Source organism: Coptis chinensis, chromosome 2, assembly GCF_015680905.1.
Source record: "Coptis chinensis isolate HL-2020 chromosome 2, ASM1568090v1, whole genome shotgun sequence".
NCBI lineage: Eukaryota > Viridiplantae > Streptophyta > Magnoliopsida > Ranunculales > Ranunculaceae > Coptis > Coptis chinensis.
Genome location: NC_141457.1, coordinates 15,175,598 through 15,198,455, shown reverse-complemented (window position 1 = coordinate 15,198,455; position 22,858 = coordinate 15,175,598). Strand labels below are relative to the sequence as shown.

At 38.9% G+C, this 22,858-nt stretch overlaps 1 protein-coding gene across 1 annotated transcript; it reads left to right on the top strand.

Moving 5' to 3' along the window:
* The first annotated feature begins 12,124 nt into the window (after positions 1-12,124).
* On the top strand, positions 12,125-15,922 carry LOC147515067 (uncharacterized). Its single transcript, XM_086592784.1, has 4 exons — positions 12,125-12,160; positions 13,492-13,612; positions 15,000-15,562; positions 15,851-15,922. Exons 1-4 carry the CDS (start codon positions 12,125-12,127, stop codon positions 15,920-15,922), a joined length of 792 nt encoding a protein of 263 aa, XP_086448910.1.
* Positions 15,923-22,858: the final 6,936 nt, after the last annotated feature.

The window sequence follows — 22,858 nt, the reverse complement described above, 5'->3', positions numbered from 1 at the left end:
ACTATTTTCTACTAAGGGTTTTATCAAAGTTTTTCTACTCTCGATTCTATCGAAATAGAGTTGGAGTAAAAGATTCGTTCCACTCCTAGTTCTTTAGAATTCGCGTTTTCAAAGGTTATCAGTCTAATCAAAGTTAATGAGAGTTTTACGAAATTTATACTACGATGGAAATTATACTAACAAGATATGATTTTATATGACTACAGAATACTAAATTGATACTCAATAAAGAATTAGGGGGGATTGATTCCGCCTTATCTCGACTTAATTTACTAACAAAGAATAGTCGTAATCCAAATTGAACTGCTTTCGCATAACAATTGGTTCTTCCTAATCCCTAGCTGTTCATGGTAATCTCTACCAACTAACATCTAGCATGTGAAACAATCAAACCCATGCTCATGGTGAACTAATCGTTTTCTAGAATAGAATGGAAAATCACGACTATTCTACGCTAACACAAATCAAGCTTCATCAAGGCTTCTTAAACCCCCTCTAATGGAGGTTTAGCCTAGAATCATTATGCTATCATTTCCAATTGAATTTAAACAAGACATGATATCAAGATTATAACTTTGCTTATTTGAACTAGATGAAAATCTACTCATGCAAGATTTAATTGAAACTAATAATGATAAATAACTAAATCTATGAATTGAAACTAAAATGATTAATGGAAAAATAAACTAAATTATGAATAACTAACTAACTTTATTAATCTAATGAAGAAAAACAAATTGATTCAAATGCTAAATTAAAAACAAGGTAATATAAACTAATTAATTGAATGTAAAAACTAGATCTAGAATTATTCTCTAATGGCTACTTGCTACCTTAAAACTAATTATTCCTACAGAGTTAAGTCTTGTGTCTTCAAATGGAGGAGACAATATCCACATTTTTTGTGCATGGGCTGAGGAGCCATGTTTTAGGCCGGAAAATTGAGCCTAAAACCCAATTTCTTCAGTCCACAGAGGCCTTTTCAATTGGATTTTGCTTCAACAGACATTTTATCTATTTCTGCTCCTCTGATTGGGTAAAGGCTTAGACCATTGGAAAGCTCTTTCCAAGCCGGACGTTTTTACAAAAGGTAGGCCCAATTCTGAGGTCTGAGCCCAAAGATACGGTCTTCGGAAGTTCTGTTGACTTTTGTGTGTTGTTTCTGCCCGCGTTAACTTTGACTTTTCAGCTTTCATCGGGCTTTACAAAGGCTTTTTCTCCTTGAATCTTGCCCTTTAATCACAGAACTTCTTAGCAACCAACCCTTGCTCCTTTATCTTGCCAAAGTGACACATTTCTACACATAATTGACTTCAATGCCTGAAATACATAAAAACACGTTATCAGCATTAACTTTTATTTATTACTCGCATAATTGGTCTAAAAGTATTATTGTTAAGGGGTTAAAACAACAGTTTTGGGCTCTTATCAAACCACCCCGAAATAGCATTTTACTTGTCCTTAAGCAAATATGATAAATTAGAATAAGTGACAAAAAATGGAGTTCGAACTACTCTCGTTTCGCCGAGTGCGATCACATTGACCATATGCAACAAGGCCTTAAACCACTAGGAATTCCCTAGTGGACAAGTTATAGCCTTGAGAGAGTTTTCCAGTGAAGGTACTTATAAACTTCATCTATACTACAACGACTAAGAAATAAAACTATTGTTTCCTTATTTATGTCTCAATTATCTATACATCTCACTAGCGATGAATACAGAATAATCAAGTCAAGACCTAAGCTAATATATGTACAATAATCAATCATCTATGAATAAACATATATACAATGAGTAATACTATGAAATGCACTAGCAGGTCCATTTCTGAAAACTCGGAATAGCATCTTTAAGTAGGTCCTCACATAAATGTCAAGACAAAAATCACTCTGATTTTTGCACTCAAGTTTCGCTACTCCAGTGTGTAGTGGGCACACTTTACCTTATACTCTCAACGACACACAAGGAAGCTGGAGTCGATCAAACACATCTGCCACTTACTATTGCACTAACCTATTCCTAATTGAGCTAGAGGTCTTTATTAGGTGTTGCGGGGATTAGGAGATGGTTTAAGAATGAAGGAAATGGATATTCAAAATGGACAAGTCTGAGATAATAGAGTCTTCATATTATGTAACTAGAGAAAACCTTGTTCTTTACTTTTGCTTCTCCACTTTGTTTCCATCCTTAGCCATATTTTTCTTTTTCTTTGGCTTCTGACTCCTTTGATTCTATTTTTGGAGTTCTAACTCTTTTTTTTCTTTTATTTGTTTATTTATTATTATTTTTTTTTTATTTGGATGGAAACTTTCTTTTCTTATTTGAAGCGACTAACAATTTCTTGATTTCAAAGGTCTTTCTCTTTTCTATTCTTCATCTCTATTCTCAGACTCATTCAAAGAATGGGTAGGCTGATTTTTATTTTTATTTTGTTTTGTTTTTGTAACAGGGTAAAGGATTTGCGGTTTATGAAAGGCTAAAGAAAGGCTCAGAGGGGCGACTAGCAGAAAATAATTTCATAAGGTTTGAATTTCTAGCTATATCGATCCAAAGATGGCCTAAATTCTCACTTAGGATATGGTATAGTTATCAAGCAAGTGGACGTATGATTTCTCTATCCAGATTTTACTTCTCCCTTGTGTCATTTCTCAAATGTTTCACTCATATAAGGCTTTAGGCTATATTCTCCCAAGATTTGTAGAATAAGTACTCTAGCCTAGATTTTAAACTTCTTCGCTAAACAATCATAGATACTCATGTAATATATTTATAGATAGATGCAAAGATTATTACCTACATATTAACCTAAGTTTCTAAAAATTATTCTAATGCAAAAGCTATGTGAGACTTCTAGATTATTCAGAGCATAGAGAAAGAAAACAATGCCAATATTCCTAAGTGTATAGCATAAAACGCAACTCTATATGAGTTCCACCCATTATGGGGTTAACAAGAATCAAATTGCTTGGGACATAAGCAGACACTAACTGAAACTAAAAACTTACCTTAACTCCCGTGTTTAAGTATCATCCTCCTCATCTTCCTCTCCAAAGAGATGAGGTTCCTTCGCATCCTGCCACGCCATGATGATTTACCAGGCTTCACGCCACTTATCATCTACTATAACTAACCTGTCAAGCACCACTTGGTCGGATGGGGTGTAAGGTGCAACCTGATGAGGTTGTATCCTCCACCCTTGCTAAGTCATTACACAGAAAAATCGAATAATACAATTGGTAGGTCTCACAATGTCGACCCCAACCCAATCCGTGAAGCGGGCACAAAAAATAGGGAAGAAACATAGCATAATACGATAAATTAAAACAAGCATAAGAAGGTACTTATGCCTCTTGCCATGGGCTCGAGCTAAACTAGACATTAGGGTCTTGGGAATATCATAGAGTGTACGTCCCCCAGCTAAGGCAAGGAAAATATCACAAGTTTTGTCATTCACAGAAGAATAACGCCATTCGGTTCTAATGTTTAGCATGACCCAAAACATAACAGTGCCCACGTTCATAGATAGGCTACTAAGGGCAACGTTATATTCCCCTTGGTCCTCTATCCTAAAGATTCCTACCCCGTAATGCTCATTCAAATCGTCATAGTTATACATGTACATATTATATACCAAATAGGCCCATGAGTCTTGTATTTCAGCGGGCATAGCAAGTCCAAGAACAAAGGCTAGCAAGAACCTGGAAATTTCCATCGGTTCATCCCCAATGCTGATGGAGAACACTTGTTCTCCATTTGGTCTATCAAAGAACTTACCATTATCATAAAAATAAGATGTAAGTGCGGGAGAATAAAGTTTATTAGCTCTTACCATTAGCGGTTCCCAGCCTACGTGTATGATCACCTCGCGAAACCGAGCACCATAAGCGTCACTTTGGAACAAGTCTTCAAAAGACTGTTCCGGTATGATACGATGGAGTTTCATCACAAAACTACTTTCTAGCACAGCTGTAAATGATCATGGAATAACCCACAAAAAATCAGAATTTTTCGTGCCTAAGGAGGTAAGGGCTCTGACTATGCCTTGTATGGGCGCAGGTTGTGCTCTGGAGCAAATGGACTTACAGTGTTTTGGGCGCGGGGCGCGCTCAGATTTTGTCTGGGTAGGGTGCGGGTCACGCCCGTGAATTCGAAGTTGATGATTTGGCGCGGATGGCTTCAACCGAGGCAAGTCGCCCCGCGATTGAGTTTTGAAGTGAAGAAGAAAATAAGAGAAACTTGGGAGTGAAAGGTGAGAGATGAAAGTGATATGTAGTGTGGGTTGTGAGTGTAGAATGAAGGAAGTTTATATAGGTTTTAAGTTTCCAAAATGAATTGGCAATTTGCCAAAAAGTTTTAAGGCAATTGCCGGAAACATATTTCCAAAACCAAAAACGGAAACAACCTATATTCTCTATTCCAAAACAAACCTAATATCTTTTTAGGTTGAATTTAGGATAGTAACTGCCTAACTCATTGAGATTTTATCCTACCACAATATCTACTCATAGCCATGCCAATATCGGCAACATTCCCAACAATCATCGCAAAATTACATAATAAATTTTGGATCATATAAAAAACCATGCTAAAAGAAATAATACTACCCCCAAACAATTCGGGAAGGTGGGATTAACACTAAAATCAACGCATAATTTGAAAAGAACCAAATTATATTAAAATTCAAATTCAAATACAATTAACTATCGAATACAAATTTAACTACAGAATTCAAAAACATTAACATCCGAATTAATAAAAACAATAAAACAATAAATGCATAATTCACACCATAGAGAAACATGACTCAAAAACTGAGAGAATAAGCATGAGTGGAAAACGTTAATTATGTTAACCGTGGACTTAGGATCAGGTACTTACAGCCGCACACTCCCTAAGGAGGGCCCGGTTACCTAAATGGTGCACTTATCAATATATGGAAGTGAAATGTAGCACACCAAAGAATAAAATGAGTCTTTTATAGTCAGATACTCAAGACTTTATCTAACACATATGTATATAATGAACATGTAGTTTACCATATATCAATAACCTAAAGAGTTGTGGGTCTTTCCATAAATAAATAACATGGAATGCACCCCCAAACAGAATCAAGCACGAAGATTTTCGACGACACACCTTAGTGAAATGAAAGCGAAGTCTGATAGATCTAGAACGTAACCGAGCATGCACCTTCTTTTTCCTCCAACAAAAAGGTGACAGCATACACCTTCTTTTTCCTCCAACGAAAAGGTGACCAAGTGAATGAGTGTGAAAAAATGGATGGTTATAGAAGATATGGTGGATATGGATTAATTTTAGAAGTAAGGAATTGAAAAAATGAGAATGTGGGTTTAGCATAAAACTCATTTGTGGCATGGGTTGGTATTATCACACAACTAAAAATGAAAGTGTCAGGTGGCTCTTTAGGTAGTATTTTCTTAACAGGAGAGTTTAGAAAATCATGAATTACGGGAGAAACAAGAGGATCAAGTGCAAACTCTAAGTTCCTTTGAAAGGGTGGAAGGAGGGGAATCAAGGCGGATGGTGCGCAAGGTAGTTCTTGATAGGGTGAATCATCACCTGCTCTAAGAAACTTGTCGAATTCCTTATCTAGCTTGGTCACATCCACATTACTATGGTATTCCTTTGTATCTTTGAGAAAGTCATCAATCTCGTCCTCATCCATAAGATGGGTATTGACTAGTGTAGGGACAAAAACGTCGGAGTCTGAACTTTCAAAGGAAAGAAATTTGGGCATTTGATTATCAGGAAGCATGTTGTCGAAATAATCTCGAGCGAAGCTCTCGATCACGCTAACCTCTCCATCGACAGTCTTATCTGGGTACTGTTAAATCGTCTTAAAAATATTTACCTCAACAGAAAGATGGCCAAAGGATAAAGACATCAAACTATTGTGGCAGTTTATGAGCGCGTTGGCAGTAGCCAAGAAGGGACGCCCTAAAATGATAGGAATAGAGTCGCTAGCGACTTCTGTGTTGAGGATAACGAAGTCAGCTGGGTAGTAAAAATTTTGAACTTTAACTAGCACGTTTTCAACCACACCCCTAGGATACTTAATAGAATGATCCGCTAATTGCAACGTCATTTTTGTTGGTTGCATCTCTTGTAGACCGATTTGTTTATATAAATAATAAGGGAGTAAGTTAACACTCGCCCCCAGGTTTAATAGAGCAGTTGTCGTGTGATTATCCCCCAAGGTGCATTGTACAGTAGGACGACCAGGGTCCTTGTACTTGACGATTCCATTATTTTTAGATAGAGTTGGAAACTGTTCAGTTAAAAAGACGTCTTTAGGAATATTTGTCTGACGCCTAGTAGTGCACAACTTTTTAAGAAACTTAGCATGGTGAGGTAACTTTTTTATCGCTTCAAGAAAAGGAAGGTTTATCGTTAGATTTTTGAAAACTTTCCTAATCTCATCGAAATTTGTATCCTTGGTTAACTTTGCTAATCTCTGAGGAAACGGTGGTTTCTCTCTATATTTAGTGTAAGGATCAACATGATATTTAACCTTGGCTTTTTGTTTCTTAGGTTGTGGTTTAACTGGTACCTCTACAGGGGTAGGATCTTCAGTTTCTAGTTCGGTATCCAGTAGAATATCAGGTGTAGGGACCACTGGTGGGGTAACCACAGGCATACTTATGGCGTTATCAACCACTCTGCCAGAACAGAGAGTGGTGATAGCATTTAACTCACCTACGTTTTCATTTTTATTACTAGTATTACCGATTAGCTCAAAGGCTGTTTTTGGTGTTTTAGGATTAGGTAACGCTTGACCTGGAAACACGCCTTTTGGTTGGGCTTTCTCTTGGGCTAACTATTGGGTTAAATGATTAATGGATTGTAAAACCTGTTGGTTAGATTGAGCCATGGATTGGAAAAGTTGTTTGTTAGATTAAGCCATGGATTGGAAAAGTTGTTGGCTAACCTGTATGAAGGCGTTAAGACAATCCGGTTATGTAGGTGTAGTGGTCACAAGTAGTGTGACTGGAACTATCTCACATTGATTATTAATAGGTGGGTTATGACAGTTATTATTAACCGGAACGATACCTCTATTAGCATTATAATTATTATTGTTATAATTATTATAATTATCTTGTCCTTGTCCTTGTCTCTAGAGAGCTTGGTTGTAATTGGGTGTTGGCCTAACATTTTGATTATTATACCCTGGAGGTGTAATTTGTTGATTATTTCGCCAATCGAAATTGGGGTTTTGTCTCCAAAGTGCGTTAGGCTCGCTATTAATGGAATAAACATTGTCTGGCTGTGCGGATAGATGTTCATAGACTAGAGGACACTAGGAGTCGGGATGCCCAGCCAGGACTCAAACATAAATTACAGGGATTGGTGTTGACATTCATGATGGGAATAGGCTTTTGTTGAACAGAAATAGCCTCTACCTTTTTAGTGAGAGATTCGATTAAATTTTTAAGTTCAGGATCAGGTTTCATCTCAAACATACCGGAGGCCTTAACTATTGTAGAAGAACTAGCGAAACGGGCGATATCGTCACTACCCCCCTTGATTATTATTACGCTTTGTTTGATCTTCAGAAAATTTATAAGCCTCTGAGGCTCCCTTACTGAGGAAACTACCCCCATTCATTATGTCAAGCACCTCTTTGTGATGGTGTAACAGTCCCTTGAAAAAGGCACAAACTAAAGTGTCTTTCGCGAGGTTATGGTGTGGACACTCTATAAGAAGATCGGTGAAATGATTCCAAGCATCTTAAAATGATTCATGAGGATTCTGTCAAAAAAAATGAATCTTGGAAAGTATTTCATCTGTCTTCAGGGGTGGGTAAAAATGTTTCATAAATAGTTGAACAAGTTTGGCCCACGAGTCCACAGAATTAGGCACTTGGGCGATTAACCAAAGACGCCTTTATCGGCTAAAGTGAAGGGAAATACCCTCGGTTTAATTTGTTCAAAGACCAACCGTAGGATGGTGGAATGTAGTAAGGACTTGGTCAATCCTAACGCGATGTAGCCGATAAGGTTTTTCATGGTCTAACCCATGAAAAACGGGTAACAAATTAAATATATTTTGGGGGATTTGGAAATCCCCCACTAGGTCTGATAGAACGATGCAAGATTTTGGGCTATCGTTCAAGGCTTTGTAAAAGTCAGAGAGAGGAGACTCTCTTTCTTCAGCCATTATTTCAGGTGTTGTGTATAGTATATTAGCTAGAGGTGTAGTGAGTGGAATACTAGAAAGGCGTGTTTGTTGACGTTGCCGGTTGATTACGTTAGGTGTTTTTCTTCGACCTGACCTTAATCTCATGCAAGGCTAAGACCAATCTTAACTAAACATGACAACACTCCAAACAATCCTCATATGCTAGTATGAACCTCTAACAGGAGATGCGAGGTGTGGAAGAAAGAAGTACCTGAAAGCCTCCTTGCTTTGCTTATGAATAGCATTTTGTTTACACGAGCTCAGTGTATATAATAAGTTAGAAACACTGAATAACTTGAAGAAATGGAAGTTTGAGCTAACCTGCAGAAATCGGGCGTTTTTAGAAGAGGGCGCGGGGCGCGCTCTGGTTAAGCCTTTGGAGGACGCGGGTCGCGTTCCAGTCAAGATCGAGGTCCAGTGATTTGGGCGCGGTGGCGCTCCAAGTTTGCCTACGATGGGTGCAGTCCCACTCCGTACTTCACTGATGTCCAGTGATTTGGGCGCGAGTGGCGCTCCAATTTAGCCTACCGAGGGCGCGGTCGCACTCCGTGTAATCCTGCGAGGAAAATTTCAGTTCTGAAATGGACAACCACAGTTATAATCAAACAGGGTGGGCGGGTTTAATGGGACTTTGGAAAGACTAATTATACTAATGAAAACAATTCTAAAGGGAACTAAGATGGCAGCGATGCCATTTGATAAAAGGTAAAATGAATAGTTTTACTCAGGAATAAACGATGAAGCTTAAACGCAAGGATAACTAAACTATTTTCTACTAAGGGTTTTATTAAAGTTTTTCTATTCTCGATTCTATCAAAATAGAGTTGGAGTAAAAGATTCGTTCCACTCCTAGTTCTTTAGAATTCGCATTTTCAAAGGTTATCGGTCTATCCAAAGTTAATGAGAGTTTTACGAAATTTATACTACGATGGAAATTATACTAACAAGATATGATTTTATACGACTACGGAATACTAAATTGATACTCGATAAAGAATTAGGGGGGATTGATTCCGCCTTATCTCGACTTAATTTACTAATGAAGAATCATCGTAATCCGAATTGAACTACTTTCGCATAACAATTGGTTCTTCCTAATCCCCAGCTGTTCATGGTAATCTCTACCAACTAACATCTAGCATGTAAAACAATCAAATCCATTCTTATGGTGAACTAATCGTTTTCTAGAATGGAATGGAAAATCACGACTATTCTACGCTAACACAAATCAAGCTTCATCAAGGCTTCTTCAACCCCTTTTAATGGAGGTTTAGCCTAGAATCATTATGCTATCATTTCCAATTGAATTTAAACAAGACATGATATCAAGATTATAACTTTGCTTATTTGAACTAGATGGAAATCAACTCATGCAAGATTTAATTGAAATTGATAATGATAAATAACTAAATCTATGAATTGAAACTAAAATGATTAATAGAAAATGAAACTAAATTATGAATAACTAACTAACTTTATTAATCTAATGAAGAAATAACAATTGATTCAAATACTAAATTAAAAACAAGGTAATAGAATCTAATTAATCGAATGTAAAAACTAGATCTAGAATTATTCTCTAATGGCTACTTGCTACCTCAAAACTAATTATTCCTTCATAGTTAAGTCTTGTGTCTTGAAATGGAGGAGACAAGATCCACATTTTCGTGGATGGGCTGAGGAGCCATGTTTTGGACTAGAAAATCGAGACCAAAACCTAATTTCTTCAGTCTACCGAGACCTTTCTAGTTGGATTTTTCTTCAACAGCTTTTTTGTCCACTTCTGCTCCTCTGATTAGGTCAAGGCTTGAACCATTGGAAATCTCTTTCCAAGCCAGTCGTTTTAACATAAGGTAGGCCGAATTCTGAGGTCTGAGCCCAAAGATCTGGGGTCTTCGAAGTTCTCACTGACTTTTGTGTCTTTGTTTACGCGTTGACGTTGACTTTTCAGCTTTGACCAGGCTTTACAAAGGCTTTTTCTCTTTGAATCTTGGCCTTTAATCACATAACTTCTTAGCAACCAACCCTTGCTCCTTTAGCTCACCAAAGTGACACATTTCTACACATAATTAACTTCAATGCCTGAAATACATAAAAGCACGTAATCAATATTAACTCTTATTTATTACTCGCATAATTGGTCTAAAAGTATTATTGTTAAGGGGTTAAAACTACAGCTTTGGGCTCTTATCAGTACCCACAAAGCAATGGCCAGGTTGAAGCTTCTAACAGGATCATCTTGGATAACGTGAACTGTAAATTAGAAGACGCGAAAGGTTTATGGGTTGAGGAACTACCTAAGGTCCTATGGGCATACCGAACTATGCCCAGACGGTCAACTGGTGAATCAGCATTTTCACTGACCTATGGAACTAAGGCTGTCATACCTCCAGAAATGGTAGCTCCCACTTAGAAGTCAGATGTTGTACACACTCTAGACAATGAGGAATTGTTATGTAGAAAAATGGATATCGTAGATGAAAAATGAGAAGGTGATGCACTTCGCTTAGCTTCTAACCAGTAGATTCTGAAGAGATCATACGACAAGAGAGTCTGGATTCGATCTTTCAAATCTGGAGATCTAGTTTTGTGCGAGATCCCAGAGCCCAACAACAAGCTTAGGCCCAACTGGGAAAGACCTTACATCATAGACAAGGTTGGTCGAACTGGTTTTAATTATCTCCGCACTGTTGAAGGGGACATTCTTGTCAAACCATGGAACACACAGCACCTTTGCAAGTACTATCAGTAAATTGTTATTCTATGCTTTTCTATGCATTGTACACTCCTATCCAATTCATCAATAAAGTGCTCCACATTGCCATCGAATTTATTCCTTGCATTAATTCTTTATTTATGATCCACAATGGACTAAGCCTTTAGGGAATTATCTTCTCATTATCTGTTCAAGAATATTATATGCCAATTTGCTTTAGAACCAGTGATACTGAGTATGAGAAAGTTGAACTGTATGCCAGATCCTTTTCCATTCCCACGCAGCTGGAAATGTACGCCAGTTCTTTCAAACTGCGATTATCCTCGGTGGGTTAAGCCTTTAGGGAATCCGACCACACTAACTGTTTAGTAAATTGTATGCCAGTTTGACTTGGAGCAAGAGATAGTGTTCTTGAGAGCCTGAACTGTATGCTAGTTCCTAGTGCTCTCGAAACATCAACATAGGAGTTACTGGGAAGATCTGGGTTGGATCCAAATCCTAACACGCAAATCATGGCGCTCAGTAAGTAAATAGTACGCATGCATAAAATAGAAGAGTTGTAGAGCTCAGTAAGTAAATTGTATGTGAGCTACATAGCTCAATATTACAGATCCATAGAATAATTTTTTATGTGAATCATCAACTGAAAAGCTTATGAAGCAAGGGTAGAATCAAACTTCGGTTCACCATCAGTGCTTGCTGTTGCACCATCGTTAGGAGCTTGTGTTTCACTCTCAAGAACAGACTGTGTGGTTGGATTAGCTAGAATGGTTAAAGGCTGAACAGAACACTCACCTAAAATTAGAACTGGTAGAAAAGGAAGTTGAACGGGAGGCATGTTATCATCGGTGGCTTCTTTAGAGGATGAGGAGGCATAAGGCATAAGTTCTTCCTGGATAGCTGAGATACTGGTGTCTAGATCAGGAAACAAGATGAAAGGGTTGTTCACTCGCCCCTGAGCATCCAACTGATAGACATATCAAGTAGCCTCAATAGCCTCCTCAAACTTAACTTGTCTGGCAGCATTGAAGGACTCTCGAGAAACATCAAGTACTCTCAGAGCAAAGCGAATGGCATTTTCACCTGACCTCTTCTTCACCTCCTTCACCACTTGAGAATAGAACTCGGAGTTCCCAGCCAAAGGTCATCAACCTTCTTATCAGAGCGAAAATGTTTCTCTTTTAGAGCACTCTCATAGCCTGACATGACCTCATTTGCATGGGCAATTGCTTCCCCAAGGGTCTGATAGGATTATATACTAAAAGCATTACTTTTTTAGTAACTCTTATTCTCTATATTTTGAATGAGAATCATATGGGCAAATGTTATGCATATTATATATGTTATTAGTTATATACATGTGTCTAATACTTTATGTTATAGATGATATGGTATGAACACACAGAAGATCATATCATCAGTACCTTATAAAGTATATGTAATCGTTCACAACCTAGATGGATTTGGACAAACCATTGGTACGGTTGTAGTATAATCTGGTATTAGTCTATCTTGCCTATAGGATTACACTAGTACACTTTCTGTGTATTAAACAGGACCAAGTGAGGTTGTTTCTCTTTATACTGACTATATAAGAGAACAAACGTCTTTGTTATTATGGATGCTTGTCCTCTTAATCCGGATATAATAACGGGCACTTACGTGCATTGTACATTGCTTTAAATCATTAATGAGTGAGATTCATTTGTGAATCAACAAACTCGATGGATTGGGTAATGACATTGTATGTAAGGTGTGTTGTTGATTATAGAAGGAATCCGTGACCCGCAGGAAGTCGGGTTGATGATGTCCCCTTGAGGAGCTCAAAAAGATTGTCATGTAAACCCTGCAGGTGGATTTATTTTGATATGACAATGAGGTTAAGTGGTACTACTCAAGGACAGAAGAAGTTGATTAATGTAGTTGTCAGTAACTTGACTTAATCAATGGACATTCGATATCTTAAACACGGGGAGATCAACAAACATATAATATGGAGCCCATAAACGCTGACACGTAATTTGGGATTAGGGCGGTAGTGCAACAATGGCCTTTAGTGGAATAAGCCATTTGTTGATGGACTTGGGTCGTGTGTTCTGGGCGAACATGGGAAGCCCAAGCCCGTCAGGAGGCCCAACCCTAATTTCTCCTCATGGTCCCTGTTGTAGCCTATAAATAGAATCCCTTCTCTCCTGGCTGAAATTACTATTCAACTGGATTGAAAAGAGAGGCAAGGAAAGATAGATCCAAAATTGGATCTAGTTTTGTGAGAAAGAAGGGGGTTGGTAGATCGTTGTCCACACAACGTCCAATCTATTGAAAGGAATACAACAGAAGATCAAGGGGTTGATTGTTGATTCAGATTCATAGCTATTGGATTCTCAGAGACATCAAGGAACCTGATTTACAGGTATGTTTTCCAATCCAAAACCGTGAGAACCATTAATTCCACTGTGCGTGGGTTTTCGCGGTTTGTAGAAATTTGCATTCTGAAATAACTGTTCCTACAATTGGTATTGGAGCATGTAGATTTGTTGGTAGATGTAAAACTGTTCTAACATGGTTTTGCAGGCATCTAGACCAACTGTTATGGTCAGAATGATTTCTGAAAAGAAATGGATCGGTTTTTGTTTTTATGAAAAATTGATTGATTCAAAGTTTTTGATTATTGGTGGATGTAATTTAAATCACGGTATGTATCGTGTTATTGTTTTTATCCATGATGCAATCTTATGTAAAGATCAAAAGATAAAAAAGATCAAGATTTGGATTGGTTGAGATCTGAAAACTGAGTTTTTATCGTGGAGCGCGAGTCGCGCTGAAGCGCCTGGAAGTGAACGCGCCATGCGCCTCATACAAGCATAAGGGGAGCGCGGGTCGCGCCCTAAATGCCAGAAAGGGAGAAACTGGAAGGGAGCATGCCACACACCTTATACAGGCAAAAATGGAGCTCGGGTCGCGCTGATGCGCCTGGAAGTGAGCACGCCACGCGCCTTATACAAGCACAAACGGAGCACGGGTCGCGCCCTTCATGGCAGAAAGAGAAATTTTTTTCTCAGATGAGATGATTTTTGTTTGCTGTTAGGGGGTCTATGAAGTGATTTCGTGAGGTTTCTAGTGAAGGAAACATGTGATCATTTATAAAAAAAAATAAAAAATCGGGGCCATAACAGTTGGGAATTTATTTTCCATTTTATTGTTCATATTTGCTTATTCTATATGCATGTTTTTATTTGTGGATGTTTGTTAAAAACTAAGCCCACATGAATAATAGATAACATGGACATAGACCTGACCAGTAAACATAAAGATCCTTAGTTCTAAATAACTAAGTGGGAGCGGGAATTTAGTTTCGTATAAATCCCAAAGTCTCCAATACTGGTTTGTTGGTAATGTAATTATACTTGCGCGTCGGTTTTAGTGCCTTCCTCCATATCGGATGAGTCTAATTACAAATTACCAGAACAAACTTCTAAAGGACAACTATATGAAGTTATTAATGTATGGATTCACTTCTCCATCTGAAGGGATTCACTACAAATAATGGACTAAGAAGTTGAGTAATGGTATACACTTAGATGCAAGTAATGGTATCCTCCCCATCGGAGTCAGTGCTATTATTTGTAGGACCAAAGAAGGTCAACATTTTAGTTTTACTTGTCTAGATGGCATGTGTCCACTTTAACGAGTGGTGTACTGTTAAGTTGATGAGAAGTAGAACTAATAGGAAAAACCTCTCTACACGAATGTAGATATGGTAAACGTCCACACTATCGTGGCTTACTACATCTCAATGTGTAGAGTGCTGACGGGTTAATTAATTAATTTTTAAGTTAACTCCAAAAGTATTTCCACGAATGTAGAATAGTAAACGTCCACACTATCGTGGCTTACTACTTCTCGATGTGGAGGGTACAAGTGATGGGTTGATTAATTAATTAATTTTTGTTATTAACTCAAAAAGTTTTTGCCCTACATAATAGTTATTTTATGTGATTCTCAGGTTTTCAAAATGGTTACTTTCAACCCACTAGCAACTATTCTTAAGGAAAACAAACTTCTTGGCCCTAATTACATAGACTGGAAACGCAACTTGGATATAGTGTTGACTGCTGAAGAGTACAAATTTGTACCCAATGAGGAATGCCCACCTAAGCCAAAAGATGATGCTGGAGAATATGAGAAAGGATCATATAAGAAGTGGATCAAGGCAGATGAGATGTCGTGGTGTTACATTCTGGCATCTATGTCAGGTGTGCTGCAACATCAGCATCAGGCCATGACCACGGCTTATGATATGATGGCCAATCTCATGGAACTCTTCGGACACCAGAATAGGACTGCTAGGCAAACTGCCATGAAAAACTTGATGACCACAACTATGATTGAAGGAACTCATGTAAGGGATCATATACTCAGGATGATGGCTTATCTGAATGAGTTAGAAATCCTTGGAGCTGATATCGATGAGGTAACGCAGGTCGATATCATTCTTATGACATTGCCTGAAAGGTTTGAACCATTCCGCCTTAACTACAACATAAACAAAAGGTTGTATTCTTTGGAGGAACTGATGACAGAACTTCAGTCAGCTGAGAGTCTCTTTAAGCAGAGTTATGTTCATGTTTATGCTACTGAGAAGGTTTTTACTTCTACGCCTAATGGCGGTAAGAAGAAGAATAATGTTCAGAAGCATAAGAATATGGCAAAGAAGGGCATGGGACCTCAAGGAGCTATGAAAAAGCCTAAGGGCAAATGCTACAAGTGCAAGCAGTCAGGACAGTGGAAGCCAGATTGTCCTCTTCTCAACAAAGAGAATAATGGAGGTATGTCTCATGCACTAGTAGTTTAAACATGTTTAGCGGTGTTATCTACCAGTACCTGGTGTGTAGATACGAGAGCCACTAACCATGTCTGCATTTCATTGCAGAGGTTCCAAGAAACCAGAAAACTTAGTGCTGGAGAGATTGCCATATCTTTGGGGATGCTACGAAAGAAGTAGATGTTGCAGTGGGAGATGTTTATTTATCTTTGGTAGAAATAAGACTAAGGTGTTAAAAAATTGTCTTTATGTGCCTAATATTATAATGAACTTGATTTCAATTTCTATGTTAATTAAGGATGGATATTCTGTTTCTTTTAAATGACAAGATCGTCATTAAGAAAAATAAACCTTTTATCTGTTCTGGTGCATTAGAAGGCAATTTATACATCATTAATCTTATTCCACCCACAGTGCATTAAATTTTTCCCCAAGTAGTATTATTCTAGAAGTATTGAGAGGAGAGACATTAAACTACTTCAGTACCAATTATACAAGAATATGAACCACGATGTGTCACCAATGACGTACAAGACACAAGAGGTGCTTCGTCGTAGTGGGAGGGTTGTTAGATAACCTGACAGGTGGATTGGTTTGGGAATGTCTATAGACATAACCACTGATAACCAAGATCCTGATCCCTGGACCTACAATGAAGAACTCCAAGATAGAGATGTAATATCTTGGCAAAAGGCAATGAATTCTGAGATGGAATCTATGGATTCTAATCAGATCTGGGAGCTTGTAGAGCCACCCAATGGTGTAAAACCCATTGGATGCAAGCGGGTCTATAAAATGGATGTCAAGACAGCTTTCCTTAATGGAAGTCTTGAGGAAATCATCTATACAGAGCAACCAGAAGGATTCATTGAAAGAGGTCAAGAGCATCTTGTTTTGGACAAGAAATTTGATGGAAACGTAGTGGTAATTCTTGTGCTTTATGTGGATGACATCTTACTCATTGGAAATAATGTGAAAGTGTTGTCAGACATAAGGGTATGGTTATAAAAGAAATTTGATATGAAGGACTTGGGAGAAGTGGGTCACGTCCTTGGGATCAAAATTATAAGAGATTGCAAGAAAAGGATGTTGTGCTTATCTCAGGCTACCTATATTGATACTGAGTTGACTCGTTCTAACATGCAAAACTCCAAGAAAGGTTTCTTGCCTTTCAGGCATGGAGTTCCTCTATCAAAGGATATGTGTCCCAAGACACCAAAAGAGATAGAGGACATGAAAGTTGTTCCTTATGCTTCGGCTGTAGGAAGCTTAATGTACGCCATGCTATGCATGAGGCTAGACATCTGCTTTACCGTTGGCATGGTTAGCAGATATCAGAAGAACCCAGGACAAGGGCACTGGACTGCGGTAAAACATATACTGAAGTACCTGAAAAGGACTAAGGATTATATGTTAGTATACCATACAAATAGTTTGGTTCCCTTAGGGTATACAGTCCACACTATCGTAAACTCCAAAAGTATTTCCACGAGTGTAGAATGGTAAACGTCCACACTATCATGGCTTACTACTTCTCGGTGTGGAGGGTGCTGAAGGTCAAATAGAGACAATAGTAAGTCTACCTTAGGTTGTGTGTTTACCTTGTCAGGTGGAGCCATAGTATGGAGGAGTGTCAAGAAGAAATGCTTGTCTGACTCCACCATGGAAGCTGAATATGTGGCAGCCAAAGAATTAGTTTTGGGGTCCGAAACTTCTTGTAAGCAAGTAAACACATTGAGTGCAAGTACCACCTAGAAAAGAAGAGATGTTTATGTTACCAAGATAGCATCAGAAGATAACCTAGCTGACCCCTTTATAGGCATGTAGAGGGGATGGGAATTAGATGTTTGGCAGCATAGCTTTAAGTATAAGTGGGAGATTTGTTAATAGTATACTAAAAAGCAATGCTTTGAGTATAAGTGGGAGATTGATAGGGTTATATACTAAAAGCATTACTTTTGTATTAACTCTAATTCTTTATATTTTGAATGAGAATCATATGGGCAAATGTTATGCATATTATATATGTTATTAGTTATATGCATGTGTCTAATACTTTATGTTGTAAATGATATGGTGTGGACACACAGGAGATCATATCATCAGTACCTTATAAAGTATAAGTAATCGTTCACAACCTAGATGGATTTGGAAAAACCATTGGTACAGTTGTAGTATAATCTGGTATTACTCTATCTTGCCTATAGGATTACACTAGTACACTTTCTGTGTATTAAACAGGACCTAGTGAGGTTGTTTCTTTTTAAACTGACTATATAAAAGAACAAACGCCTCTGTTATTATGGATGCCTGTTCTCTTAATCCGGATATAAAAACGGGCACTTACGTGCATTGTACATTGCTTTAAATCATCAATGAGTGAGATTCATTTGTGAATCAACAAACTCGATGGATTGGGTAATGACATTGTATGTAAGGTGTGTTGTTGATTATAGAAGGAATCCGGGGGAAGTCGGGTTGATGATGTCCCTTTGAGGAGCTCAAAAAGATTGTCATGTAAACCCTGCAGGTGGATTTATTCCGATATGACAATGAGGTTGAGTGGTACTACTTAAGGACGTAAGAAGTTTATTAATGTAGTTGTCAGTAACTTGACTTAATCAATGGACATTCGATATCTTAAACACGGGGAGATCAACGAGCATATAATATGGAGCCTATAAATGCTGACACGTAATTTGTGATTAGGGCGGTAGTGTAACAATGGCCTTTAGTGGAATAAGCCATTTGTTGATGGACTTGGGTCGTGTGTTCTGGGCGAACATGGGAAGCCCAAGCCCGTCAGGAGGCCCAACCCTAATTTCTCCTCATGGTCCCTGTTGTAGCCTATAAATAGAATCCCTTCTCTCCTGGCTGAAATTACTATTAAACTGGATTGAAAAGAGAGGCAAGGAAAGATAGATCCAAAATTGGATCTAGCTTTGTGAGAAAGAAGGGGGTTGGTAGATCGTTGTCCACACAACGTCCAATCTATTGAAAGGAATACAACAAAAGATCAAGGGGTTGATTGTTGATTCAGATTCATAGCTATTGGATTCTCAGAGATATCAAGAAACCGGATTTACAGGTATGTTTTCCAATCCAAAACCGTGAGAACCATTAATTCTGCTGTGTGTGGATTTTCGCAGTTTGTAAAAATTTGCATTATGAAATAACTGTTCCTACAGGGTCCTCATCTCGGTGTTCCTACTGTTAAGTTCCCCTTGGACTTGGTCATGTTTTGCTTGTAGGGTAGTGAAGTGACCGCGCAGTTCCAAGAACTTCACTTTCCAAGTGGCAGCATCAGCAGTTCCTTTTTGGGCTTTCTCCAGAGAGCTCTAAAGGTTGGAGATAGTGTCTCTCATATTCTTGAAACCAGTATCAAATTTCTTCTCTTTCACCAAGAGCTAGTCAACCTGGATCTGCAGCTCTGCAGTTCTCTTCTCAGCAGCCTCTCTCGCCCAGATCTGCTCACCGGTAGCCATGGCATCAGTGGATGAATCGGCGGAGGCCGCAAAGATGGGTTCTTTCATAGCCAGAAAGTAATTCACTAACTGGAGAAAAATATAAGATGTGTAAGAAACACAATGAGAGAAACTGAACACTGAACAGAGAAGAAAGTCTTACCTTGGCAAGGTGAACAGCAGATCGGCAAAAGGACAGGTCCAAGGTCCCAGCTATGTTGGCTTCAGCTTGTCAATAGGAAGTCGCGCAGCTTCCAGAACTCCAAGCGCGATATCAACATCTTTAATAGAGTGCTTGTTGGTAACAGGTAGTTCATCAGTTCATCCCCAACGCCTCATCTCCACAATCATCTCCCTCTCAGGGGAATCTGGAGATCTGGGCCAAAAGGGAATGTCATCACTCGCCCCCCTCCTATCACTAGATCGAGGAGGAGAGAGAGCGACAGTTACAGCAATGGTTTTAGCAATACCCTTCTCCTTGTGATTATCAGGGAGGGGAGGGTCAACAGTCAGAAGGACATTATCACCAGTTTGTTCAGAACCTGTAGAAGTAACTGGAACTGATAAGGGTACAGCTACATTCTTACAAGGCTTAACAGGTGGCAGAATACAAGCAGGAACCTTAAAAAGTGTGTCTTCACTAACAGAGAGAAGGTAAAACTTTGTTTTCTTACCGGAGGGGGCAACATCAGAAGCAGTATCAAATCTCTTCAATCTAGAATGGTTGGACGCACATACTCCCCTTTTAAAATTGCGGGCCACTAGAAGTTCATGAGGTAGTTCATGGTCCCTCCTGCCAGTGATCTCATAATCATCACTAAAAACAGGCTCCTGAACTGAACACGACGTCGCAGCATCACTGGAGACGGCCTCTGAACTCTTCTCCTTGTGGTTTCCTCTTCTTCTAGTAATCAAAGAGGATTCATCCTGAACTAGAGGAGGAAGAAGTCCGGCATCCTGATCAATAGGAGGAGGAAGTGTTGTGCGCCCAGAATTCACAGTATTTATCCCAAAGGGGGAAAAGCCAAGAACAAGTTGCAGCAATTCTTCAGTAGACATGTTAAAATATTCAAAAAGATGGGTGGGATCAGGAACTATCACCCAAGGCATCCTCTGTTCTATGGGGATCTTCTTGATAATGTCCACCGTAGCAGCATTAGTTGCAACTAGTTGATTCCAGGGGGAAGAGTCATCAAAGGAATAATAGCAAAAGATATGGCGAAAGACTCTTATATCAAGTTATAAAGTACCTGAGTAGGAAGACTTACTGGTTAGATCCTGGGTGTGTTTTCTGGGAACAGGAATTCCCATTGGCTCACCATTAGCATCGGAGGGGCGAACGCCCCACGCATCACCCAACACACGAAGGTGGTGATTAGCCCATCCTTCATCACTCTGCTTCCCCTCAAAAAAGACGATCGGAGAATTCTTGTCTCTAGTCATGAGGTAATAGTATGACTGGTCTCGAATATGTCGGACCTTATAAAAGTAATCGAACACACAACGGTTTAGTCTTGGCAAAAAGGGTAGAGTACATAACAAATCTGTAAAACAGGGGTGCTGCCTGACCAAGAGCAAGATTGAAGTGAATTAGACACTCTCTTAGCAATGGGTGGAGGGGAAGAGTGAGTCCGGCCCTAAGCTGACCAATGGTGATAAGTGCCACCTCCTTGTAGGCCAACTCATCAGATAACCTCCCCCACTCCTGGCCGATATCTTCAGGGATGTGAAATTTCTCACGGATCTGTTCCAAGGAGGAAAGATCTCCGAAGTTTACAAGTGATCAGTTGGGATTCAAGATCAAGAAAGAGGAAAAGTTTTAAGCTTTGGTTAAACCCTAACGGGAGATCAAAAGGTAGCAGAAGAGATAATGAAAGTTCTCTCGCTAGATCTCTTATATAGAGATAAGATGGACGGTTAGGATGAGCCTAAGCGGTGCGTCTTTTCGGGATGGAACTGCCATCATTACCTTTTTCGGGAAATGGCGTGTCTGTTCGAGCCGTCTTTTCAGAGCCTTAATTAGTTGGGTACTTCAGTAGTTCCAACAATAGTTTTGGAAAAGGATTCTCGCGCCAAAAGCAGTATTGCTTCAAGCGCCCACGTACGAGAGGGGGCATCTGTAGGGGGAATTTCCCGTCACTGAACAGATGACAAGTGTATGGGAAATAACCTAAGACTATAGATGTCCAAAATAAGATGATGACCATTGAATCAGTTATGTGAATAAGTGATCTCGTGCTTAGCACGAGTGTTTAGTGGACATGTGCCAGGCACGTGACTGACCGCCATCAAACATAATAGTTACCCCAGTTGTTAGGAACTAATATAGACAGTTCCTGAACAGAAAGAAACTGAAGATAGGCGATCTTTTATGATAAGAAAAGAATCGTGATGACATATCTTAGAAATTACCTTTTAGATATAATCTTCCCATATACGGTGGGACATTATGATCAACAAGGAAACTTACCTCTCATAAGATATGGTCTAGATTCAGACTTCCATAAGAAGAGGAATCCTAATAGGAAAGCAGAGTCCAAAGATGGAAGGGAACTCACAAACTGGGAGGACAGCCCTAACCCTAGGACTCTCGTCACCGTTCCTATATAAACCATAGGGATTCGCTCTTAGAAACTATGCAAAATAGGGTTTGATTCTCTAATAGAACAAAGGAGATACGTAGGCAGTCGTTAGACGGTTTAACCCTGAACTCACCATCATCTCATCCCTTCTCTATTCAGCAAAAGATTCCATATCACAAGGTACAGAGGAAGATCAGGGGATACTTAGAATTTCCCCTACAAGGTTGATGGTAATGATGGTGTGGTGGGAACTAAGGATTCAGGACCATGCATTGACAGTCAGGGATATGAAGATGCCCTGGGGAGACTAATTATAACTGGATTGGAGTGTGAGTCAGACTATCTAGCATCAGATGATTATGATACCCCTGAATTTGATTCAAGTGATGAAAATGAAGATGGTGTTCAAGTGGTGAACTCAAGGAAGAACTATCCTATATTTAATCCCAAGACTGACATGAAAAAAATGAACTAGAGGCAGGGTTGAAGTTTGCAGACTGTGAACAACTAAAATAGTGTATTAGGGATTTTACTGTGGCATTTAGATACCCACTTAGATATAAAAGGAAGAATTGCAATAAACAATTAGTTAGATGTGCACCTAACTGTGGATTCAGGTTGTTGGCTTCATAGATGAAAGATGAACACACTTTTCAGATTAAGACACTCAAGACTGCATATGCATGTGTGAGACATTGGAATATCAGAATTGCTAATTCAGTGTGGTTGGCAAAAAGGTATTATGAGAGAATACATGATAATCCTAAGTGGAAATTAGCAGATTTCCAAAGAGATGTGTTGCACATCTATTCTTTGCATGTGAATTTAATGGCATGTTCTAGGGCTAAGAAGAAGGCATTATGTGAGGTTGAGAGCACTTTGAAAAGAGTTTATGCTAAACCGAGGAGTTATACAGCAGAGATCCTAAGGTCAAATCCTGGAAAACATGCAAATTTGATGTAGAATCTAATCTTACAAATGATGTTGAGGTAATGTTTCAGAGGATGTATTTGTGTTTTGATGCAATCAAGAAGGGTATAAATTTGGTTGTAGACCTGTGATAGGTCTTG